The 23,692-nt window shown below is 50.8% G+C and overlaps 1 protein-coding gene across 1 annotated transcript in view; it reads right to left on the bottom strand.

Moving 5' to 3' along the window:
* Window positions 1-6,234: 6,234 nt before the first annotated feature.
* The window catches only part of LOC118732223 (NUT family member 2G-like), a 107,964-nt gene continuing 90,506 nt past the window's right edge, over window positions 6,235-23,692 (bottom strand). The window contains 9 exon segments of the mRNA XM_045570741.1: window positions 6,235-6,450; window positions 6,453-7,146; window positions 7,631-7,747; window positions 8,193-8,437; window positions 8,882-9,021; window positions 9,470-9,598; window positions 9,944-10,789; window positions 14,112-14,300; window positions 19,528-19,773. Coding sequence (XP_045426697.1) covers window positions 6,254-6,450; window positions 6,453-7,146; window positions 7,631-7,747; window positions 8,193-8,437; window positions 8,882-9,021; window positions 9,470-9,598; window positions 9,944-10,789; window positions 14,112-14,300; window positions 19,528-19,773 — 2,803 coding nt within the window. The 3' untranslated portion in view covers window positions 6,235-6,253.

The following is a 23,692-nucleotide window of genomic DNA, read 5'->3' as shown; positions in this document are numbered from 1 at the left end:
TGTGCCTAGCAGGTATCTTGCAGAAAGCTTGCAGCCTTGACCGCATAGCTCAGATGACTAGAAGACACGTGGCATCGGAGGAGCCACGTCCACCAGAAGAACGGCTGGCAGCCAGCAGAAGTTAATAAAGCCCTGCCTCCTCCTTCATCTTCTGTGGGTTTCTGTCAGACTCATCCTCCTGCACCCAGGGGCCTGAAATAAAAATCTCTTTGGATACATTATGGCCTCGTGTCACAGGTGCATGAACCTGGCCCACTCCTACCCTTTCACCCTCCTCACAGCAAGTTTCGTGCTCAGAATGCTGGCGCTTTCCAATTCTTGGTGCTGGGAGCCAGAGAATCCCCTCCCCGCTCCTTTATTTCCTATGGATGGCCTAGCTACAATAAAATCAACACAAGACTAGATTAACAAGAGCAGGAAAAAAAAAAAAACCAACAATTTAATACATGCATATATGGGAGAACCACAATATGGTGCTCAGATCCTTAAATGAGGCTCAAAGAAGTGATTGAATCAGGCCCCTTTTAATACTTTGTAGACACAGAAACGGTACGTTTGTGAGAAATCAACAGGACAAAGGAAGTGCTCATTCAGAAGGAATCTAAGTTTGGGTATTTGTGAGTGGGGAATCTGAACGAAGTGTGGGCTTGGTAGTAAGTCAGGAAAGGTGTTCCGAGGTTTGTACAAGATCCCTCCTCGGGGCTCTTTTAACTCTTGTGACCAGGTTGTCCCTGCACATCGGGAGCAGGGGGGCACCTGTCACGGAGATTTATTTCCTGGTTTTAGGGAGACAGAGGCTCAGAGAGCTCTTCCTGCTCTTGCTGCTTCAAAACAATCAATATGCCATTATAGAGTATCTGGGGGCAGGCTGCTCCGGGCCCTGACGCTGGTGACACAGAAAAAAATCAATGTGCACACACACAGGTGGGTGTTTTGTGGCTGTGACAGAAGAGCTCACAGAAAGGGGGGGTGCAGCCGCTGAGGGCACTGAAGGGGTGGGGGATGCTCACTGCCTCTTCAGTCACCTGCAACCAGCACCCACAAGTTGCTGAAGTGAAACACAGAGCCCAAACCAGACCTGCTGGCCAGAGTCACACTCCAGATCTTGAGTTATGTCTTTCACAGAAAGGAGGATGTTCATATCCAATCTGTTACCCTATGTCTTTTGATCGGGACATTTAAAACATTTACATTTAAAATTATTATTGATAGGTGCTTATTTGTCACCATTTTTATTCTATACCCCTGTGTTATTTTTTTTGCTCCTTGTCAGAGCATCTGCTCCCTGGTGGTCAGTGCATGTCATAGCAAATAGCTGAGTGCCCTTAATACACCCTATCTAATAAAACAGTAAAATGCAAATTCACCATCATTCCAATACACAAGATGGCTGCCCCCACATGGACACAAGATGGCTACCACAAGATGGTCAGCAGGGGCAGACAGTGGGAGGGACCAGGCTTATAAGAGAGGGTGGTTGGGAGCAATTGAGCCTGCAGGGGAGGACAGTTAGGGGTGATCAGGCTGGCAGAGGAGGGAAGTTGGGGGCAACTGGGCCTGCAGGGGACAGCAGTTAGGGGCAAACAGGCTGGCAGGGAAGCAGTTAGGCATCATTCAGGCTGGCATGGGAGTGGTTAGGGGGTGATCTGGCTGGCAGGCAAAAGCGGTTAGCGACAATCAAGAAGGCAGGCAGGTGAGCAGTTGGGAGCCAGCATTCCTGGATTGTGAGGGAATCCTACCAGGATTGGGCCTAAATGGGCAGTCAGACATCCCTCAAGGTGTCCCAGATTGGAGAGGGTGCAGGCTGGGCTGAGGGACATCCCTCCGACACACACCCTGTGCATGAATTTTGTGCACCAGGCCTCTAGTCATTAGCATATTACACTTTGGTTGAATGGATGACTGGACGACCAGACATTTATCATATTAGGCTTTTATTATAAAGGATATATAACTCCCAAAATTATCACCATGTATAACTTTGATTATCCATATCTGTAATAACAACATAAACATTTTATAAGATGGACATACACCAAGTTGGAAATTTCTCAAAAAATTAAAAATATAACTACAATGCGATGCCACAATCCACTCCTGGATATGTATCCAAAAGAATTCAAAGCAGGATCTAAAAGAGATATTTCCTGGGTTCAATTCTGGTCAAGGGCATGTACCTTGGTTGCACGCTTCTCCCTGGCCTGACCCTGTCCAAGGCTCATGAAGGAGGCAAGCAATCTATGTGTTTCTCTCATATTGATATTTTTCTCTGTCTTTCCCTCACTTTTCTACTCTCTCTAGAAATAAATATTAAAATATCTTTGGGTGAGGATTAAACATAAATAAATAAACACATAAGTAAATAAATTGATATATTTGCACACACACATTCATTGCTAGATGTTTTTGCAATAGCTAAGAGAAATCCAATGTCCATCCGCAGATGAGAAGATAAAGTAGTGTGATCTGTATATACCAAGAGCCTTGAAAACAAGGAAAATGAGTCACAAAGAGGATGAACCTTAGTATATAATGTTAAGTGAAATAAGAAAACACAAAAGGACAAATACTGTGTGACTCCACTCACATTAAGTATTGAAAGTTGTCAAAGTCAAAGGTAGAACATAGAAGGATGGCTGTCAAGGTCTGGGGAAGAAGGTGGCAGAATTAGTGTCTAATCTGGGATAGAGATCCAGGGTTGAAAAATGACAACTTTCTGGAAATCTGTGACACCACAATGCAAATATATTTGATACCACTAAATGTACGTATAAAAATAGTAAAGATGGATTAAAAAACCAAGAATCATAAGCCTACATTTCCATGACATAGATTGTCAACAGATTTGTAGATATAACACCAAACACCAAATCAACACAAGAAAAAATAAACAATTTGGGCTTCATTAAAAGGTAAGACTTCTTTTCTTCCAAAGACACTCTCAAGAAAGTAAAGAACTCACAAAATGGGAGAATTTTGTGGAAACCTTATCTCTGGAAAGACACTTTTACCTAGAATATATAAAGAATTCTTACAGCTAAATGATAAAAGCAAACAGAGAGGTCACATCGCTCCAAAGAAGATGCACACATGACCAGGAGCAATCTCCATCCACAATGAGATGCCACCCCCGGCCACGAGGGTGGTGACCTGTCTTGCTCCTGTGTCGCTGGGACTTCCCCAGGGTGCCAGGGCTTCCTCCAGCGGATTTATTCCTCCTGGAGGAGCAGGAAGTCTCTGCAGCAAGCCTGCCTGGTCCCTCCCAGGCTGTCCCACTTCCTACTGTGTGACCTGCCCTCAGTCCCAACCCCACATTCCCCACAGAAAAACAGGGGAAAGGAACTCACTCCCAGGCTCTCTAAGGGAGGAGATAATATTATAATATCACCCTGGGAGGCTACAAGGAAGCGCTGAGCACACAGGGACACAGGGAGCCCCTTCTCCTTTGAGCATCGTGATTTCCCCGGAGAAGTGAAGGGAGGGCGCAGCCCTTTCCACAGATTCCACTTCCGTCACTAGGAGCCCTTCCTGCTCCCTGCCTGACGCACCGCCCTCCAGGGTGTCCTGTCAAGTTTATTTCCAGTGGCCGAAACCGGTTTGGCTCAGTGGTAGAGCATTGGTCTGTGGACTGAAAGGTCCTAGGTTGATTCTGGTCAAGGGCATGTAGTACCTTGGTTGCAGGCACATCCCCGGTAGGGGGTGTGCAACAGGCAGCTGGTCGATGTTTCTCTCTCATTGACGGTTCTAGCTCTCTATCTCTCTCCCTTCCTCTCTGTAAAGAATCAATAAAATAGCCGGGACCAGTTTGGCTCAGTGGATAGAGCGTCGGCCTGTGGACTGAAAGGTCCTGGGTTCGATTCTGGTCAAGGACATGTGCCTTGGTTGTGGGCACATCCCCTGTGGGGGGTGTACAAGAGGCGGCTGGTCGATGTTTCTTTCTCATCGACGTTTCTAACTCTCTGTCCCTCTCAATTCCTCTCTGTGTAAAATCAATAAAATATATTTTAAAAAAATCAATAAAATATATATATATATATATATATATTTTAAAGTTCATTTCCTGTGATACAGAGGGTTGGCTGCAGGGAAATAGGAAACACTTCTTCCCTTTTCTTCCCATTGCTCCCAGCTTAGTATTTACAGACGCTAATGTGCCAGTCTCTCCAGGATTCCACGTAGCCCTGAACTTGACCTCGCCCACGATTGAAGCAGTGGTGGGCCTCCAGTCAGACCCTCTGTACAGGCTCCAGGGAGATTTCGGGGTTCCCAGGTCTCCAAGGTGGGGGCAGCCCAGGCTCTGCCTCCCGCTGGGAACTGTTCACCCAATGACTCAAAGGCAGAAACAGCAGGCTAGTGGGGACAGGCGCAGAGACACCCGGGGCCAGGTGTGAACCTGATGGTGGTGACAAGGCACACAGGTGGAGCAAGTGTGTTCCCTTCAAACATACTCACTGTTCCTGACAACCTGGGGAGAGATGGGGTAACCTATTTCACCACCGAGACCCTGAAAGCAGGGAAGTCCCAGGACTAATTCGCACCAGGGAACGAGGGTCCAGGCTGTGTCCCTCAGCCTCACATTGGCATCCAGGGCCGGCCACCCAGGCAGGGACACATCCGGTGCCCATGGGGAGAGTGCTGACCCGGGAGGGCTGGCAGCTTCTGGACCAGCCCACGGCACACGCAGAATCTGGCACAACTGCCGAGCCCCTTTCTCTGTGTTGAGGCCCAGCTGGGCAGGGAGGGGCAGCGGCCGGGAAAGACGGGCCCAGGTGAGAAGTCTCCTTCACAAAGTGCCCAGAGGCCGGAGAGTGGGTGCTGCCCGCCCCACAGGACAAGAGAAGTCAGCGGAGGAGGAGCTGCGGGCTGACCTGGGATTCTGTGGGAGGGGAAGGCCCTGACATGAGGCCATTCTCCCCTGAGCTGTGTGGGCAGCAGAGGGCCAGGCCTCCTTTGGAACTGCAGGGCTTCAGCCCTCCCATGGCTGCTGCGGGGCCTCCGCCCGGGGCCACAGCTCTGCTTGCTGGGTGGGCAGGGCCCTGCTCAGAGCCTCAGCCTTCCCACCCAGCCTGAGCCCGGGAAGGAATCAGAACGTGAACTTGGGGAAGAGGCATTGGCCTGAGGCAGGGGGTGAGGGCCTGGGCGGGGCCACGTGGGAGCAGAGCTGGGACAGGCAGTTCTGCAGACAGGGGTCTCCTCCTGGCTCTGCTCCTGCCCTCACTGTGGCTCGTCTCACTCTTACATCCGGGGTTTGGGCTCCGCTTTGTCTGAGGGGTCTGTAGCAGTGCCCACAGAGGTGACTGGGGCCCCTCCCTCAGCCTGGATCTCAGCTCCCACCAGCCCTGGGCCACACGCACCCGGGCCCCTGCCGCCCCTGCGGGTGGCGCTGGTGAAAGGGCCCAGGGGTGTGAGGAGGACCTGTTCCCACGCGGATGTAACTCTGTGTCAGCATCTATCACACAGAGCCCAGCCATGGCTGGAGGGAAGGGACAGCAGCCCAGGCTCCTTGAAACCCCGTTGTCCCTGAGCCCAGGCCCCCAGCCACACCAGATGGGTCCGCCTCCCGCAGCTGGACAAGACTGTCCCACACAGAAATCCCGCAAGGGACTTGGTATCCTCCCGCCATGTCATTCCCGTGTTCCCCCTTTAACAGGCATGTCGCCATTACTCTCTGTCACCCCTGTTCCAGCCTCCCCCCATCCCCTCACTCTCAGTCACCCACTGAGACAGGGTGCTCCCCCTGCAGGAGGCCCAGAGGGACAGCCTGCCCCTGAGGCCCAGTCTGTTCCACTCAGCTCAGGCCTCAGTCAGGCCTTGGGAGCAGAATGACAGGAGGGGTCGCCGGGGATGACAGAGCTGTGTGCTCCCAGGAGCAGTGGGAGGAGGTCCCTGTCAATCAGGAGGAGGGACTGAGGGCCCCTGTGGGAGCAGAGCGCCCAGGACCTCTCGCATCCTCCCTTCCTCTCAGGTCCCCCTCCAAGGAGCAGCGCAGACCCGAGTATGGACACAGCAGCCCCAGAGCATTTTCAAACAAAACTATCTTTATTCATAACTGACCCACAATGCCCCACAGGTGCTAGTCCTACCCCCATCCTAACCCACCCCCCCTAATGGTCCTGCCCTCCCTCCTACCCAACCCCAGACCCACCCCCCTAAGGGTCCTGCCCTCCCTCCTATTCCACCCCAGACCCACCCGCTCTTAAGGGTCCTGCTCTCCCTCCTGCCTCCATCCTCCCAGGTCAGGGGACCAGCAGGATCAGCCCTGCCATGAGAAGGAGCCCGTGGCTCCTCTGGGGGACAGCCAGGTCCCATCAGGTCTGGGCCCCTCGGGGCGCGGGCAGTGGGGGGCACTCCCCTCTGCTCCATTCTGGCTGCAGTGCCGCTTCCTCCAGCTCCCTGGGTCAGAGGGCTCACGCTTTCTCTTGTGAGGCTGTGAGGAGGGAACCGGCCCGGAGCCAGTGCTGGCCTCCCCCAGACCCCGAGGTCGGGCCCTGGGCGGGGGATCTTCTCCGCATGGGCGGGGCCGCCCCCCAGAGCGCGCTTCTGAGGCTGGCAAGCTGCAGGGGAAGCGCGGCTGAGGCCTCCTCTCTGCAAGGACCAGGCCTGGGCAGCGCCCCGGGGCCCCCGGCCTCCAGGGCAGGCCGGGCCCGAGGCAGGGCCAGGGCTCAGAGAGAGCGCGCAGGGCAGCAGACGGCGGGGGGAGGCCCAGAGGAAGCCCAGGCTGGGGAGGTCCTCCTCGTCCTCACGGGGCCTGGCCGCTGGCCCCAGCTTCTCCCTGACCACAGAGGCCTCTCCGGGGACGCAGGCGGCCCTGGGTGCCCGTGCAGAGTCCGCAGGCCCGTGGCCCTGGGCAGCAGCGGGGGGGCATCCAGCCCGGAGCGGTGGGTGCTCCTCACGCCCGGAAGAGACAGCACCAGCCGGGGGCCGGGAGCGGGGGGTGTCTGCTGGGCCGCGCCTCTGAGGGTCCTGGAAGCCAGTCTCTGGCGGGCAGGCTGTGCCACGGACCCCCAGCTGGGGCCCCTGGTCACACCTCCGGGCATCTTGGCTGCTCCCAGGCTCAGAAGGACGTGAGCCCCACAGGGGAGCACTGAGACTCGGGGGTGCCTGCACGCCCCCCTCCTCGGAGGCCAGGAATCTCTTCTCTGCCAGCTGGAGGGAGAAGGGACAGTGACTGGCGCTGCACACGTGTGTGAGGAGGAGGAGCGGGCGATGGGACAATGGCACTGGGGGGAGGGGAGGAGGTGACACCTTGACTACAATCCACAGCAGTCATGAGGCTCTCCTCCATCCCCTGTGCCATATTCCCAGCTTTGTGCCCCTCCCTTCTGGGCCCCCATCCCCCCTCCTCTCTGGAGCCCTTTCCTCCTTGTCCTTCCACTCTTCTCCCACCCAGGGTTGGACCCTCAGCATGAGCTGCCTGCAGGCAGGGGTGGTATGGACACAAACTATGTGTCCTGGTTCTGGGGTGCTCCCTTCCCTGGCTCCCTGAGGTCCCACCCACGCCGATCTACTTTAATCCCTCCCTCCCTGACTCACCAGGGCCTGTCCCTCCTCTAACTCCCCTGGGGTCCCTGGGTCCTATGGTCACTTGAGTCCCCCCATCGCCCTAAGGTGGCACCCTGCCCTGGCTCACCTGGGCAGCAGTGAGCCCTTCTTCCTGCTCCAACTCCTCAGCGAGGGCCAAGGGGTCCAGCTGGGCGTCTGGGGAATTCAGTTGGTTCAGGAACTGGGGGTCAATGACCTCCTCCACCTGGGACAGAGGAAGCGGCCGTGAGCCCCTTGGCAGGGAGGGAACTGGGAGGCAGCGGGGCCTGGAGGACAAGTGGGAAAGCCAAGGCCCCCCGTCCTCCTGCACAGGTGGGTGTTCCACTCCATCACGGTCATCAGGTACAGACACGTAGATATACACACAGACTTGCATGCACACCGAGAGAAACACATACATGAACACACATGCACACACAGATAAACACATGCATGCACACACACACACAAGGGGACACCCACATGAACACAGATACCACACACCACCCACACGAAGCGCACACATGCACACACAGACACACACACGCTCAGGCGCCCAGCTCAGGAGCAAACAGCAGAGCCCCATCCCATCAGCCTGGGGAAACCCGGGTCTGGGGGCAGCAGCGCCACCCTCTGGGACCTTGTAGGCCCGGAGCTGCGGGCCAGCCCACCTGGGTGACAAAGTCTTCCTGGGAGCACAGCTGGTCCAGGTAGCTCAGGAGACCCTCATCCTGCAGCCACTCCTTCACTTCCTCTGCCCATCCTCCGCCGGGCGCCCCCATGGGCAGCGCCTCCGTGAGGTCCATGTCCTCCTGCTCGGCCTCAGGGGGGATCCCGTCGTGTGACTCGGTCTCCCAGGGCGGCTGGGCGGTGTGGGCGCGCTGGGCGCTGGGTACAGCCTTCCTGGGAGTGGGCGCTGGGCAGAGGGAAGAGGAGGAGCGTGAGGGAACAAAGCTCCCACCTGCAGGGCACCCGATGCGGAGGGCAGTGTTGGGGCAGTAACACGGGTGCGGCTGGGTCGGGCCACTGAAGCCTGTGACTGTGTGAGGGGAGGCCAGAGGGGAGCACCGAAGAGGGTCAGCCGTGAGGACTTGGGGAGCCACCGACTCCCAAGGGGCCCCACAGCCAGCCTGCTTCTCAGCAGACTTCATGTGGGCCCTTGGCAGGGAGCGGGGCGAGGGGATGAGAAAGGGGACCCGGTCCAGACCCCATGGGGACACAGGGCGCTGAGGCCCGGCTCTCAGGGCTGCTTCCCTTCAAGCCCAAAGCCCCCTGAGGAGAAGGCCATGTGGGGGACAGGGGCCTGCGCTGGGCCCTGTTGCCTGGGGTCAGGGGCTCCTGTGGGAACGTGCTGGCGTACCTGGCTGTGCCCCCACCACTGGGGCTGGGAGCCCCCGAGGACCAGGTCTCGGTGGGGCAGGAGGAGGCTGGGTCCGCGCCCCCTTCTCCAACTGCAACTTCTGAGCCTGCATCTGCTCCTCCGCCTCAAACGCCATGAACCTGGGGTGAGGGCACAGGCTGTGCTGAGAAGGAGCCGCCAGGAGCCCGCACAGGCAGCAGCGGGCGGAGGATGGAGAGCAAGGGCCTTGGGGCTGTCAGGGCCCGGACCCTGGGGAGGCAGGAGGCTGCTGGCACATTGCTGCACAGCTCCTCTGGCTGGGGACTGGCCCTCTGGGCGGGCACCCCCTCCCCAGCCTGTCCTGAGCCTTCATGTCCCGCCCAGGACGGGTCAGCCTCAGAGGAGGGGGAGCTCCCGGGAGGTGGGACAGGAGCACCCACACTCTGAAGCTGAGGGAGAGGCTTCCCCAGGAGGAAGGGCCTCTGGGATGCGGGGGCCCTGTGCTGAGTGACACCCTCCCACCCCCTCCTCTCTGCTGGACCTCACTGCTGGACCCTGCCCCGCAGTCAGCCCCCTCCCCCGGTGTGGGGACTCAGGACCTTGACTCACTTTTCTGCCATCTCGAAATAGAGCCTCCGGTCACAGTGGCTCTTGCGCTGCCATTCCTGCATGGCCCGCCCTACTCCCTCTGCCAGCGACATGGTGGGCTTCAGGCGGGACAGGGGCCGGAGCTCTGGCCTGTAATGCCTCAGGGTCAGTCACCGCCCAGCCTGGCCTCCACCTGCCTGGCCACCCCAGCTCAGTGGAGCCCGTCCCATCCCCACCCGGCAGGACTGAGCACCCACAGGTGAGGGAGGAGGCATCTGTGTGCAGACAGGCCTTCCAGCTACTGCTGTCAGGGCCTCACTACACACCAGCCCATGAACCAGGCCTGGAGGTGACCCCGCACTCGCACCCATCGCTGGGATCCCACCCTCAGGCCTTCTCGCCAGCGTCCCAGCATCAGCCTGCCTGCAGGGCCCTCCCACCCCCTCTGTGATGGGAAAGCTCCAGGGGCGCCCCTGCCCTGCCCAGTGCACTCACATGAGGAAGCAGCAAAGAGCGTCCACATCAGGACTCTGGGGAAGGTGCCCCCGGGCCAGGGCCTTGAAGCTCCGCCAACGAAGGAAGTCCTCGTACACACTCTTGGGTTCAGAGGCGTCCAGCGAGGCCTTGGACTGGGAGGCGGCCAGGCCACCCTCCCTGGCAGCCCCGTGTGGCTGTGTTCCAGGGTCCACTCGGGGGACAATGGGGATCAGCTGGGCAGCTGGTGGTGGAGCTTGAGGAGGAAGGCTGGGACACCAGCCTCCATCGCCGGCCTGGGTGCCCCCAAAAGCCGTGGCAGGCATAATGTTCTCCACCGCAGTGGCTTCCAAGAAGAGGGGTGCAGGACACACAGCACCCCCACAGGTGGCACCTGGAGCGCTCCCATAGAGGGGGGCCTGGGTCAGGACAATGGTCTGAGTCTGGGAGGGCTGTGGTCGCCTCCCTTCTGAGCTGACCTGGGCCATGATGTTGTAAGCCCCAGTCCCAACGGGGCCTTGACCAGCATCTCCTGCCACCAGAGGTGTCCTGGGCCAAGCCGGCAGCACCAGGGGGCGGCCAGGAGGGAATGACGGGGTCCTGGGGGGCGGCAGGTGCTGCTCCCCAGGGGGCTGGTGTGCGAGGCCAGTAGAGGGCGGGGGACATGGCTGGGCCATGAAAGGAGTCAGGGAGGCACCAGGCTTCAGGCTCACATCCACTCCCAGCGCTGCAGATGCTGTGGAGACAAAGGAAAGGGGGAATGGAGGAGGAGGCCCAGCAAACAGCACTGAGGCGCTCTGGGCCCCTTTAGCCGCTGGGGAACCAGGGCAGTGAGTCTCACCAGGGAGGGCCCTTTGGATGGGCAAACTGGGAGGTGGCAAATGTCCTCAGGTCATGGTCACACTCTGACCTCCAGTTGGGAATTATTCCACTGGAGAGCTTACTCCCCGTTTGCCAAGGCTCCCTGACCCCTGTCTGCGAGAAGCACCAGCCCAGCCAGCGCTGCCCTGAGAGCCTCCCTAAGGACTCCCCGGCACCGACCCTGCCAGCCTCAGAGGCCTGGCCCTGGGCAGACGTCTGCTCTGGGGCAACAATAGTGACCTTGGAACTCACATCTCCGAGGTAAGTTCTAGGCACCCAAAGAGCCTCTGAGAACAGCCGTGTCTAACACATTAGGGCCCATCTGCTCCTCAGTCTTCCTCTTCCTCAGTACAAACCGCCCCCTTTCTGTCCTGGGCTTGCACAACAACACAGAAACACTCGAGTGATGTCTCTCCACAAGAAGGCACAGGAACCCTGATCTAACCTTCCACACTCCGCCCAGCATGCACGTGTGTCAGAACCAACAGTGAACACTTAACACGGCCAGGTCCTGCCACTGGGCCCAGGCTCAGGCTGATGGCCACCCTCAGGAGCTCTGTCATTTCACAGCCAGCTATGGCTGCAGAGAGTCAGAGGAGGGTCACGGAATGGGGCAGAGTGGAGCTCCAGAAACTTCCAGAGCTGCTGTCCTGTTAGGTGGGTCATGAGACTGCAAACTGTTGAGGTTGTTCCTCCTCCAACTCCCGACAGTGGGAAGTGAAGGCACAGAGGAAGCAGGTGTGAGTGGTGACAGTGGAACATAGGTGTCTGAACACATCCCCGCTCAGAGGAACCAGAGCAGACCTCGTCCAGGAGAGCACGCTTCACACCGCACCCTCATTACTCAGGACAGGTGGCCTAGGCCCTTTACTACTGACACAGACATGGTCCTCCTGCCCCTGTGCTTTCCTTCCCCCTTTTAAAAGGATACCCCCTTCGCAGATGTTCCACTGAACACCACCCATGGTCCACATCTGTTGTGTCTCTGAAGCAGGGACATGCACTGACCTCAAAACCCTCATCCCAAAGGTAAAGGCAGGGCAGAGGGTGCACCATGAGATGCAGGACAAGAGGGAGTCGGGCTGAAGACCTTGGTGGCACGGGGGGGAACGATTGGGGACAGTCAGGGAACCCGGCCCTGTCTTGGTGGAAGTTTCCTGGCCGCCCTGCCCGTGTAGAATCCCAGCCAACAAGCAGTTCCCTGGGCTGAGGAGCAGTGAGCTCTGGGCTGGAGGCAGGGGAGAAGCTCTGGGCTGCAGCCGGTGGAGGACCTTCCAGCCCAGCACTCGGGAGGACATTTCATTGTGGACTTGGCCACACACAGCCCCACTGGACAGCTTTCTGGCTAAGACCACCCTCCCACCGCCCCTATTCGCTCTAGTGCACTCAGTTCAATCCCTTAAAAAGATGCCGCGGGGCCAGCTCCAGGTGCCCCAGAACAGCACACAGGACTGGGCTTTCCCATGACCACCCTGTGCCACCCTGACCCCCTCCACACCCAAGCATGTCCCTGAGCCACCCTGACCCCCTCTGAGGAGCCCTCCCGGCCAGTGCCATCACCGGTTCCCACTGGCTCCCAGCCTCCCAGGGTGACAGGTCCTTGGAGGTCCAGTGTTCTCTGCCCCCTACTTCAGTCAAACCATGTTTCCCCAGTTTCACATTTCAATCCCAAGTCTTGAGGGACAGCTCAGTGTTTAAAACTTCCCCCCTCCAGTCTATAGTCCTACCTCCTACTGAAGCCATCCCCACGGGCTCATTCACGGACCACCGCTGCCTAGAAGCCTCCACAACAAGAAAAGTCAAGCTGAGGATCCAGAGAGTGACCTGCTCCAACAGCTGCTCACCATCCAGTGGAGGGAAGGTTGGGATTTAAACAGTAGAATGTGGGGCTCCTGACCTTCTGCAGTGGGGGAGGGGCAGAGGACTGGTTGGCTGAGGTGGTGGGGGGCATTCCATGGAGGGCTCTGATAGGTAGGCAAGAACCAACAGTTCCATTCAAATTTAAAGTCATAAATTTAAAGACACACTAACAGTAATGACCCCCAAGGTTAAGTTCTAGGCACCCGGTTATTGATGTGTCCTTTATCTCCGTTCTTGATCCATCACCCTAGTTCTGGGTCCCTCAACCTGCTTCCTATCTGGTCTTGATTTACTTCAACGCAGGCTACATTTCTGAACAAAATTCAGAACATGTTGCCTGAAGAAATAATGGGAACATATTGCTCACAGATCCCAGTGTTTGAAATTAGGATTGACTCCACAGAGGCAGCATGCTGGGTTGCCATGTGCACCTCATTCCTTAGGAAGCAGTCCTGTGGCCCCAAGTTCCACCCAGTGCTGGGAGCCCTGCAGATGCAGCCGGCCCAGCCTTACAACCCATCCCCTTTGCCCCAGTCCATCAGGGCAAGGCCCTGCAACCTACAGGGCAAGGCCAGAAATCACCACTTTTGTTTCTCGTTGTATTAGGTTGTTCAATGTCTAACTTTTTGCTCTTTGAGTGACTTTAATGTAATGTTTTAAACAAGTAATGCCTTTGCATAGATCACAACTTGTGCAAAATGGAAAATGTAGTGATGCTTCTATCTCCTGCCTCTTTCCCTTCTTGCAAATGGCCAGAAAGATGATTGTATAATTTCAGTTTCTTTGGAAAGTATGACAAACTCAAGTGAATAAGTTGATTCTGCTACTATACATATGTTTTATTGCCAACTGAAATTCTGCAATATAATACAAAAATGCAGGCTGACATTATTTCCATGCTACCTGCCATGTCTAGGGAAACTGGCTGGCCCAGACGGCCACGTTTTGACCACTGTTTGAACAACAACCTTGCAAAGGAAACATCTGTGAAGCAGCATTTATTGAAAAACCTCCACATACTAAATAAATACAGGAGGGACGGGGTTAGCGTCCCCTTCCTCTGCTGCAGGGACAGCCTGGGCCTCTTCCCAGGGTGCCTCGCGCTAGGACGCAGGAGCACGCCCACTGGGGGCGGGGCTCTGTCCTGCAACTGCTCCCAGCATTCGTTGTGGCGGTTGGTTGACTCCCATAGGCGCATGCGCTAAGGCAGTTGCTCCCACAGGCGCATGCGCTAAGGCCTTTGGCTCCCATAGGCGCATGCGCTAAGGCAGTTGGCTCCCAGAGGCGCGCATGCGCTAATGGCAGGGCGCGTCCCCAACAGCCTCCCAGGCTGCACGTGGGGCCTGGCATGGCGGCCTGGGGAGTCCGTTAGGTGAACAGGAGGGAAGGGGCGCGCGGCCTCCGCACCCCTCAGGTGTCCCCCTCTTCTCTGCTGTTTGCCCCCAGGTCTGTGTTCCCCACCCCTCACTTCCGGTGGTGCTCACAGGGGAATGGGCTCTGACTGGCGGTGCTGGGCGGGCGGTCAGTGTGCGGGGCCTCCACGGGGTCCAGTGATGCCCGTGAGCTGTCCACCCGGCTCCTCTGTGTCCCCGCTTTCTGGACACGCAGCTCCCGCCAGTTCTTCCGGATCTGAAAGCGCCTCCGGGTCAGCAGGAAGCTGCCCTCATTGGAAATGAGCGGACATGGCGGAGCCTCCCCTCCCCACAGGTCCCGGGGCTCCTTCCCCCTGGAGCCCCTCAGCCCACGGCTTCCTTCCCCGCACCCCGCCCTGAGGGCAGCGGCCTTGTGACCACTTAATGCCTCTGCCCGGAGCCTGGGGTGGGGGGCAGGCCTTGGTGTGTGAGGCCTGGGATGGGGGGCAGGCCTGGGTGTGTGAGGCCTGGGTGTGTAAGGCCTGGGGTGGGGGGCAGGCCTGGGTGTGTGAGGCCTGGGATGGGGGGCAGGCCTGGGTGTGTGAGGCCCGAGGTGGAGGGCAGGCCTGGGTGTGTGAGGCCCGGGGTGGGGGGCAGGCCTGGGTGTATGAAGCCTGGGGTGGGGGGCAGGCCTGGGTGTGTGAGGCCTGGGATGTGTGAGGCCTGGAGTGGAGGGCAGGCCTGGGGTCTGTGCCCTGTTCACTCAGTGGCAGGAATCTGAGGTGTGGATTCAAATGTGTGCGCTCGTTCTGTCTGTGGATGTCTGTGATCACGGGAAGGTCATGCCTGTGTTTCTGTGAGTGTGTAGGGTTGAGTGCTGTATTTGGAGGGTGTTGAGATGTAGTGCATAAATACTCAAGCAGTTGGTGGTAATGTGTTTGTAATTTGGTGTTTGCTGAAATGTTACCCGTTTTGTTTTTCCCCCTTTGAATTCCGGGTTTTTCTTCTAGCAGATTTGGAAGGATTATCTGCATACGCATAGGGCAATGTTAGGACAAGTGCAGGCGTTCATTAGCTTGGGTGTATGATCTATTTTTTGTATTTGGGGAATGTAGACTGGTCATTGGTATTCGGGGCATGATGTAATGTTATGTGTATTTCTTTTTGTGATCTTCGCCTGTTTCCCTGTGCAGAGGGCAGATCTGTGACTGTTTTTAGGACTGGTAGGTCTGTATATGCAGGTGTGCAGTAGTGATAGTGAGATTCGGTGTGGTGTGTGTGGCTGTATTCTGTAAGATAGAAGAGTGGGAATTTTGGAGTGTGGGGTTCTGTGGGAATTTTGGAGTGTGGGGTTCTGTGAACGCAGATGGTGTGGCATGAAGTGTATTTGGGACATAAATATAGGGAGGTGGGTTTGCATATTTGCAGTGCACTGGGTGTTTGTGGGTCTATTTTGGGCTTGTGGAGAGTGTGTGTGTGGAGTTGACGTGTTCATTCCTGTGTATTCCAGGGCCATGGCCGTGGGGAAGGATATTTGCTGGAGCTACGTGTTTGTATTTTTCTGAAGGGATTCCTAAGGGTTATATATTTTGGGTACCGGGTATGTGTGTATTTGGCGGAGAGAGGGGTTTCTGTGCTTATACAGGGGAGTGGGAGGATTGTGTCTACTATGTATGGGAGGTGAGTGATAAGGTTATTGTTTAGTATTTGTTGATATGAGAGCTGACTCATTAGTCAGGTAATTTGGAAGCTATTTCATATCTGATTTGCTGGAGATACTTCTGCATGTCTTGCCCATGTATACTGGTATGTGCTTATATCTATCACCAGGTGCTTGAATTACCAGTATGTTCAGGGGCTCTTAGGTGTATTTAAAGTATATTTCTTTGGAGAATACTAAAGTATTGCTATATGTATTTGCTAGTAGTTAGCAAGCAGTGGTCTGTATATTCAGTGATGCTGGAGAAAACGTGTACAGTGTGCTTTTCTTACATACTGCAGAGGGGAGGTGATGAGGTTATATTCTGGAGAGGTGGCATAATGCATAGTGTTTGAGGGGTGTATACATCCAGGTATTGGGAGTGTGTGTGTGTGTTTCCATAGGTGTGTGAGAGTTGTGTATGCACATTAGTGAAGTTAAAGGATTGTCACCTCTTTTGTGTTTTGCATGTATCTGTCTGAGTGTGTGGGGTGGATATTCATGAGTGGTTTGAGGTCTGTGTATTTGGGATTTGTGAGTGTGTCAGCAGGCTTAGGGTCCTCTTTGCATCTGTTCCAGAATGTAATGCTTGCAGAATTTGTTGGTGGTGCTTGTATGTGTCCTCTCATTGTGTGTGAGGTGGACTTATATGTATTTGATAAGTAGTTGTTTGTGACTGTGTGTGTATTTAAGTTCCTGGAGTTTGTGGATGGGCTGTGTATTCTAGGGAATGTGAACATTCACTTTGCGTGTTTGCAAACAAAGAGACTGTCCAGGGTGTGTGTGTGTGTGTGTGTGTGTGTGCGCGTGCGTGTGTGTGTGTTCTGGAATCATGGAGTATGTGCATTTTAGGGCTGTAGGGTTACATATGGATCTTTTTTGGGTGACACACAAGACAGTTGTGTACTTGATATTTTTAGAGTCTGAAGTATTCAGTATTCAGTGTGTATATCTGGGTAGTATGTTGGTTGCCCATGTTTATATACAGGCCCATGTTGTGTGTTTGTGTATAATTGTAGGGGTAGAATGTGAATATTCAGGATGATTAGTTTTGTTGGTAACAATTTAGGTACTAAGAAGTGATCTATCTGTATATTCAGGGAGAGTGAGGGTAGAAATGAACATGTGTGTTCATATATGTAAATTTTTGTTTATATATCTGGTTGGGAATGGAGTGGAGCTTTCTATTCCAGGTGTTAGTGCCTTGTACACACATAATCATATGACAGGGGATGGGGTGCACTGGAACTGGCTCATACCAGCTTGGGATAGTTGATGTTACATATCTCTCTGGGGCTCTGTTCATCAGGTGGGTAGCTTGAAATTAGTCATGCTGGAAATATTTGTACCGGGTACTCACCACAAATGATGTCTTTCCTGTATCCTCCTGAGAGTGGTCAGCATTCATCAGCACCCCACTTGTGTATGTCTGGGTGTGTGTGTGTGTGAAGCAAGAGTATTCAGGTATCAGTGGGCATATGCATAGGAGGCTCACCATGAATTGCAAGTGAGGCATCTGGGGCTGTGGGCCCTCCTATGTGTGCATGGACCCTGGTCATTCTGCATCATTGCATTGCTCTTAATCAGGTTGGTCCATTCTTTAGGGCCAAAGAATCCCATAGGTGTTGGTGATTTCTGGCCCCTCTTCCTACAGATGGATTGGGGTGTCTGTCCTTTAGGCAGATGGACATTTCTTTATTCTTTAGCATTTGTATGGTCCTGGCACCGGGGGCCCTAGATGGGTGTGCCTGGTAGACAGATAGCCATGCAGAACAGAACCTTCACAGGTGTACTGCTGGCCTGACAGGCTGCAGTCAGAAAGATGGGGGGAGGGGACCTCCTGGACAGGAGGTCAGATGGTAAAGTGTTACCATTGGCAAACTCCCTAAGAATCAGCTGGGCAGGTACTGGTGTTACTGAGCTAAGTTACTGGTGTTCTGGGCTAAGGTGAGTGGGCAAGGACAGCTTTCACATGGGGTCCAGATGGTGTGTTGTGTTGCGTATCAGGCTGGTCAGTGATGTCACTAGTTCTTAACCCACTTATCTCCATGGAAAGCTCAATCCTTTTGGATAAGAAGGACTTTAGGGGTCAGTGATGTGACAGGGATGGAGGTGAAGAGGCTTTGTCCCTGAGGATGGCTAGGGGCTGACACCCAGAGAGACGGGAAGTCCCACTCTGAGGACATATATGACTCTGACATTTCTGAATGCTTTAGACATTTCTTCTTTGTTTTCTGAAGGTTCAGGATGATTCTGGCACTGAGATGAATCACGTGTCACAGATAGGATGACATGACCCTCTTTGCTCTATGCCATGTTGATCTGCAAAGCACCAGAGGGAACCACATGATGAGTGTAGCCACCAGCTGACCCCACAGCTGCTCCTGCCTCTCTTAATCCCTCCCAAGAATTTATTATAGTGAGTCTCCTTCTAGTCTTTTCTCTTCAATGGTGAATCCTCCTGCAAACAGAATGTACCCCTCATTTGTTAAATGCCCCAGTAACTGTTTGTGTGAGTATTAGCATATTCCTAGTAACTCTGTCTTCTTCATAACCTAGCTCCAATAAAATGACTGTGTTGTACTGATCATATCGTGGATTATTGCCAGAATGGAGCCATGCCTAGTTTTATATTTTAAAATCTTACATCTATATATATAAAAGCCTCAGTGACTGTGCAACTGATCGACCGGTAGCTATGACATGCACTGACCACCAGGGGGCAGGCACAGTACAGGCATGGAAACATGGAACTGACTGATGAATCTCAGAAGGAATGTGGGGAGAGGATTTGTGCACCACGGAGGTCCCTTGGCTTGGGCCTGCAGGGATCAGGCTGAATCTCCAGCATCTTCTGAGGAGTCCTAGATTGCAAGAGGACACAGGCCAGGCGAAGGGACCCCACCAGTGCATAAATCAGTGCACTGGGCCCCTAGTATTTAAATAAACATGCAGTATAATGTATACTTGTTACAAGGTAGGTGTTCTTAGGTTGTTTGTTGAAAAAAATTTTTGCTTTGGTTCTGAAATGGGAAGACATGGCTTTGAGTTTTATAGGTGAGGAACAGGAGTACCTTGGTATCTTGAATCAGCACTGAAAACTCCAACCAGGTGCAATTAATGCAAAATGCTAGAATGGCTGGGCTTGGACAGAGCTGGTCTAGGGTTCAAGATCTACAGAAGGGGCCACACACAAATTAAAACACTAGACATGAAATATGAATGTAGAAGGCATGGGGCCAGGTGGCAACCCCTCTCTAGTGGAGAAGCTCACTGAAGCCCTGGACCTGTCAGCTTTTATTCACTTGAACACACATTTGCCCTTTAAGAATGCATCCAGGCATATTAGGGAATTGCCTTCAGCCATTGAGCCCACAGCAGGGCAACATTAATATGATTCTCAGCCTTTCTGAATATCAAAGTCCAATGGCCTTCCAATGGGTCTTTTTGCCTTTATATACTACCTACTGTTGGTTTTAGCCTGTGGCATTTCCCACTTTTTGTTCTCTTAATAAATCTAAATAGTGTATGCCAAATGCAGGGCTTGAGTCCTTTTAAGACTTTTCATTAACATCTGCAAACTAGAAATAAATATAAGAGCAAGAATGAAAAGCAAATGTAGGAAGGCCCAATGAAAAGGATTAAATTCTTTCATGTCCTTTTAAATTGCTGTCAGGCATTTAAGAATTAGTTTGTAGTAGCTCCTTCCTGGGCCATCAGTTCTTTGACTTCCTCTTTCCAATCACTTTGAATTTCCCCTGTGATATGACAGCAATGATATTCATGTTCTGAATGGTTGTCAAAACAATGGGCAATGACAATGCAGGTCCGACCTTCCTTGGCTTTGTCCACGGCAACCTGCACCATTGCACCACAGATGACTGCTAGCATGGCAAGGCTTCTTCACCATCCCCAGGTCATCTCTTGACTGTTTCTCCTTTGTCTCTTTCTCCTTCCATTCCTTATCTTCAGCATGCTGCTTGGGACTACTGCTATCTGAGGCTGGAGTAGTGGATTGTCTGCAGCCATAGGTACAAGTTGAGGCCTTGTAGGAATCCACACAGGCTTGGAGGAGTTTTCTGGAAATAAACAAGTGTATCCTCGACCAAAGGTCAACAAGGGTTCAGGGCCCTTCCGTAAGCCAGACACGGGATCTTTTCATTTAGCCAGACCATTTTCCTTTGACTTATCCTGACACTAGTGTAATTCCGTGGGTGTCTTGCCATCAGCATTACAAGTGAAAAAATTTAAAATAATTAAAGCTTGATGTAGTTTACTTACAGGAGGTTCCTCCACTACTCCCCCTTTTTGTTTTTCAAGTTGGGATTTTAGCTGCTGATGTTGGTGTTCTATAATTGGCTGTCCTTGGTAATTGTATAGTATTCCCATAATGTGCTGAATTTTCCAATTTTTACAAAATTGCTGGAAATGACACCTGCTTAAATAGTATAAATAGACTTTGGTCACTGAGCCATTTAATCAAGCAGTCTCAATTCTATTTACCAAGCCAGAAGCATAGGCAGAATCAGAAATAATATTAAGAGGCTTTTGGAAATTCTGTAGTGCAGTCTTGATAGCTTCCAATTTAATTATTTGCATAGAAGTATGACTGGTCTGGATGACCCATTCTGAATTCATTGCATGATAAGCAGCTTTACCATTAGATGAACCATCAGTAACAACACTTAATGCTCCAGGAATTTGTTTCTGCCTAGTATTTCTTGGTATAATAGTAGGTATGTAATATAAAGATTGTAATATTTTTTTTTGTAGGTGAAAACCAAATTCCCCTTAATTTGCCAATTCAAATCAGTCTGAAATAACACTTCTAATAGCTTCCCAGTAAGGGAAAGATAGATGCATTGGGGTTCTTCTCCTCTAAGCTGCCTGCAGTGCTTTCTGAGTTGAGATATTAACTGAGCCATAAGTTCTATATATATAACCACAGTTTTAGCAGATTGATGCCCTAGGTGGGCCCACTCAATATTAGTAGAAGAGTTTTTATTTTGGAACATGACTCCAGTAGGACTATTTACAGTAGGATTAATCTGTACTAATAAAGGCAATTCAGTCTGAATCCATGTTACTTAGGCTGAGGATATTGGCTGCTCAATTCCTAATAACTCTTTCCTATCTTCATTTGTTAATGTTCAGGGCAAGGAAGATTAGAGTCACCCCTAAATATGTTGAATAAATTGTTCATTTCTCCCATAGAAATTTTTAGATAAGGTCTTAATTAATTAATATCCTCTAATAATTTTTGAAAATCATTTAAGGCAATCTTTGCATATTTCTACCTTTTGAGACCTAATACATTGGATTTTTTATTACGGTTCCTAAGTATTTGAAGAATATCTTCCTCTGTATTTTTCTGCAGAGAAATCTCTAAGCCACATATAATGAGTTTTTTGTTTTTTTTCTTAAACTTTTACTTTCTTTTAAACAGAGCAATAAACTTGGTTACTTTTCACAAAAACAGTAGGAGAGAGGTATGGTGGCCAATACTGCAATGCATACATTTCAAGTAAAAGTAACTCTTTTTACTTATGGTGTCTCTTTAATGGTGAGATTTAATGCTTGAATAATAACTTTTAGTTTATTTTGTAAATAGTGAAAGATTTTAAAATTTCTCCTTTTTATTAAACTTACATTTTACTTTTAAACAGCATTCTTTTGGGCTACTGCTCATTTGCATATGTATGCAAATTTTACTTTGGATTTTACTAGAACCTATTGCTCATAAAATATTGGCTTCTCATATACTGAGTTTATATAAGACCTTGATTATATTGTGAAAAGCTAATGAGTATTTAGCAACCTTGTCCTGCTAAGCTTAGAGGCTGAAACCTTTATAACATTTAAAATATATGTATATAGCCCTAACCTGTTTGGCTCAGTGGATGGAGCATCAGCCTGTGGACTGAAAGGTCCCAGGTTCAATTCCAGGCAAGGGTGTGTACCTTGGTTGAGGGCACATCCCCAGTAGGAGGTGTGCAGGAGGCAGCTGATCAATGTTTCTCTCTCATCAATGTTTCTAACTCTTTATCTCTCTCCCTCTATTAAAAATCAAAAAGTATATTTAAAAAATTAAAAAAATAAAATATATGAATATAAATAGAATACAGTTATTAATTTTTATTTAATAAAGCTTCCCACATGATCTCAACTATTTTAGATCAGCCTAATTTAGTTCAAAAATATTTCTTTTAAAAAGAGAGAATAAATCCTTGAATCATTCTAGGGCCATCAAAATGTCCCAAAGCTATTTCACAATTAAAGTCTTGAAATTTAACTGGGAAAGACTATCAAATATACATAACCCAAAGATTATATTATACACTTTTAGTAATCTAAAATATATCAATTAAATTTAAACTGGTTTTAATATGAAAAATTTGGTTCAGACCATATAATTCTCTTTTTAATCAGGCCAATAAAATATTATATCTTCAGTTGAAATTTTACTACATGTAGTACACATGACTACAATACATTTTGAACTACTAAGTTCTCCAGAGAAAATATAAGATTTTTCTCAAAAATGAATTTCTATACTTTATGCATTTTGTTATTACAATCATATAATTTCTCCCAGAACTTTTAACTCTTGGAACCCTCAAATTTTAGGTGTCAAGATAAATACTTGGCATTTCTCAGATTAGTAATATATATTTACTCTTAAAGATATATTTCAAATAAAATAAAAGACATTTAATTAAGAGATTCAAATCTATTCTCTAGATTTTTCATATTTGGCAAACTCAGATTAATACTTCAGTATTTTGTCACTTTAAAATACCTAGATATTTAATAATTTTTATTACCCTGTTTCCCCAAAAATAAGACAGTGTCTTATATTAATTTTTGCTCCCAAAGATGCACTAGGTCTTATTTTCAGGGGATGTCTTATTTTTCCATGAAGAAGAATACGGTACACATTTATTGTTAAATGAAAATAAAAGAAATTTATTACCTGTATATGGTACGGTAGTATGGTAGTTGTCAACACAAACCAGACAAACTGTGAATCCTACAGTATCAAGAATTTACTCGTTTATTCAATGACATTTATGTCATCATCTTCTGGAACATCATCATCATAATCCAATTCCTGAATTTCCTGGTGAATTTCTTGTGACTCCATTTCTTTCAGAATCAGTGGACCAAATCTCTCATGTTTAGCAATAGCACTGTCTTTAAATGAGTACTTCTTGTCAAGGTAGCCTGCTTGCAGTGTATTTGCAATGCAACTGTCAGTGATTTTCTCCCATGAATTCTTCACCCACGTCACAACTTCTTGCAGTTTAGGTTTCACAAAGTTTCCAAGCTGATTTCTCTCCATTCTATTTTCAATGTAGTCATTAATTTCCATGTGCAAATTGTCTTTGAATGGCTTGTTTATTGCAATCTCAAGAGTCTGGAGATAGGCCGTCATTCCTGCGGGAATCATTATTTGATCTATTTTTCTTTTGTGAAGAAATGTCTTCATGTCTTTAGCGCAGTGAGTGCTGGCTGCATCCCAGACTAGCAGACCTCTTTGGCTCTCTCACATAACAAGTGGCAACATTAAATTGACCCACTTCCTTATAACTGCTTGTGTGGCCCAGGCATTTTCAGTTTCAAGAATAAAAATACACAAAGCATGTTCAATCTTTTCCTTCTTGCCCTTAGAAATGAATAAAGGTGGGATTTTAGTGCCATCCAGACGAATTGCCAAAATACGGGAAACACGTGCACTTTCGTAAGCAGTGGAGGGAATGTACACTAAGGAGGCACCCTTCTGTTCAATTGTTGTTTGAGATGATTGGCCCGTAAACACTGCAGTTTCATCCATAGCAATAATGTTGGAAAGACTGTATTTAGAGAAGTCAGCATCAATAAAGGACTTGAATGCAAGTGCTCACTTAATAACTTGAGTATCTTCCAACCTAAACAATGTTGTACCGGTAGATCTTCTTAAAGACAGTTCACTTCACTGAAGGAAATTATCCAGCTAGT

The sequence above is a fragment of the Pipistrellus kuhlii genome, unplaced genomic scaffold (assembly GCF_014108245.1).
Source record: "Pipistrellus kuhlii isolate mPipKuh1 unplaced genomic scaffold, mPipKuh1.p scaffold_m20_p_36, whole genome shotgun sequence".
Taxonomy (NCBI): domain Eukaryota; kingdom Metazoa; phylum Chordata; class Mammalia; order Chiroptera; family Vespertilionidae; genus Pipistrellus; species Pipistrellus kuhlii.
This window is presented reverse-complemented; position numbering and strand designations above follow the sequence as displayed.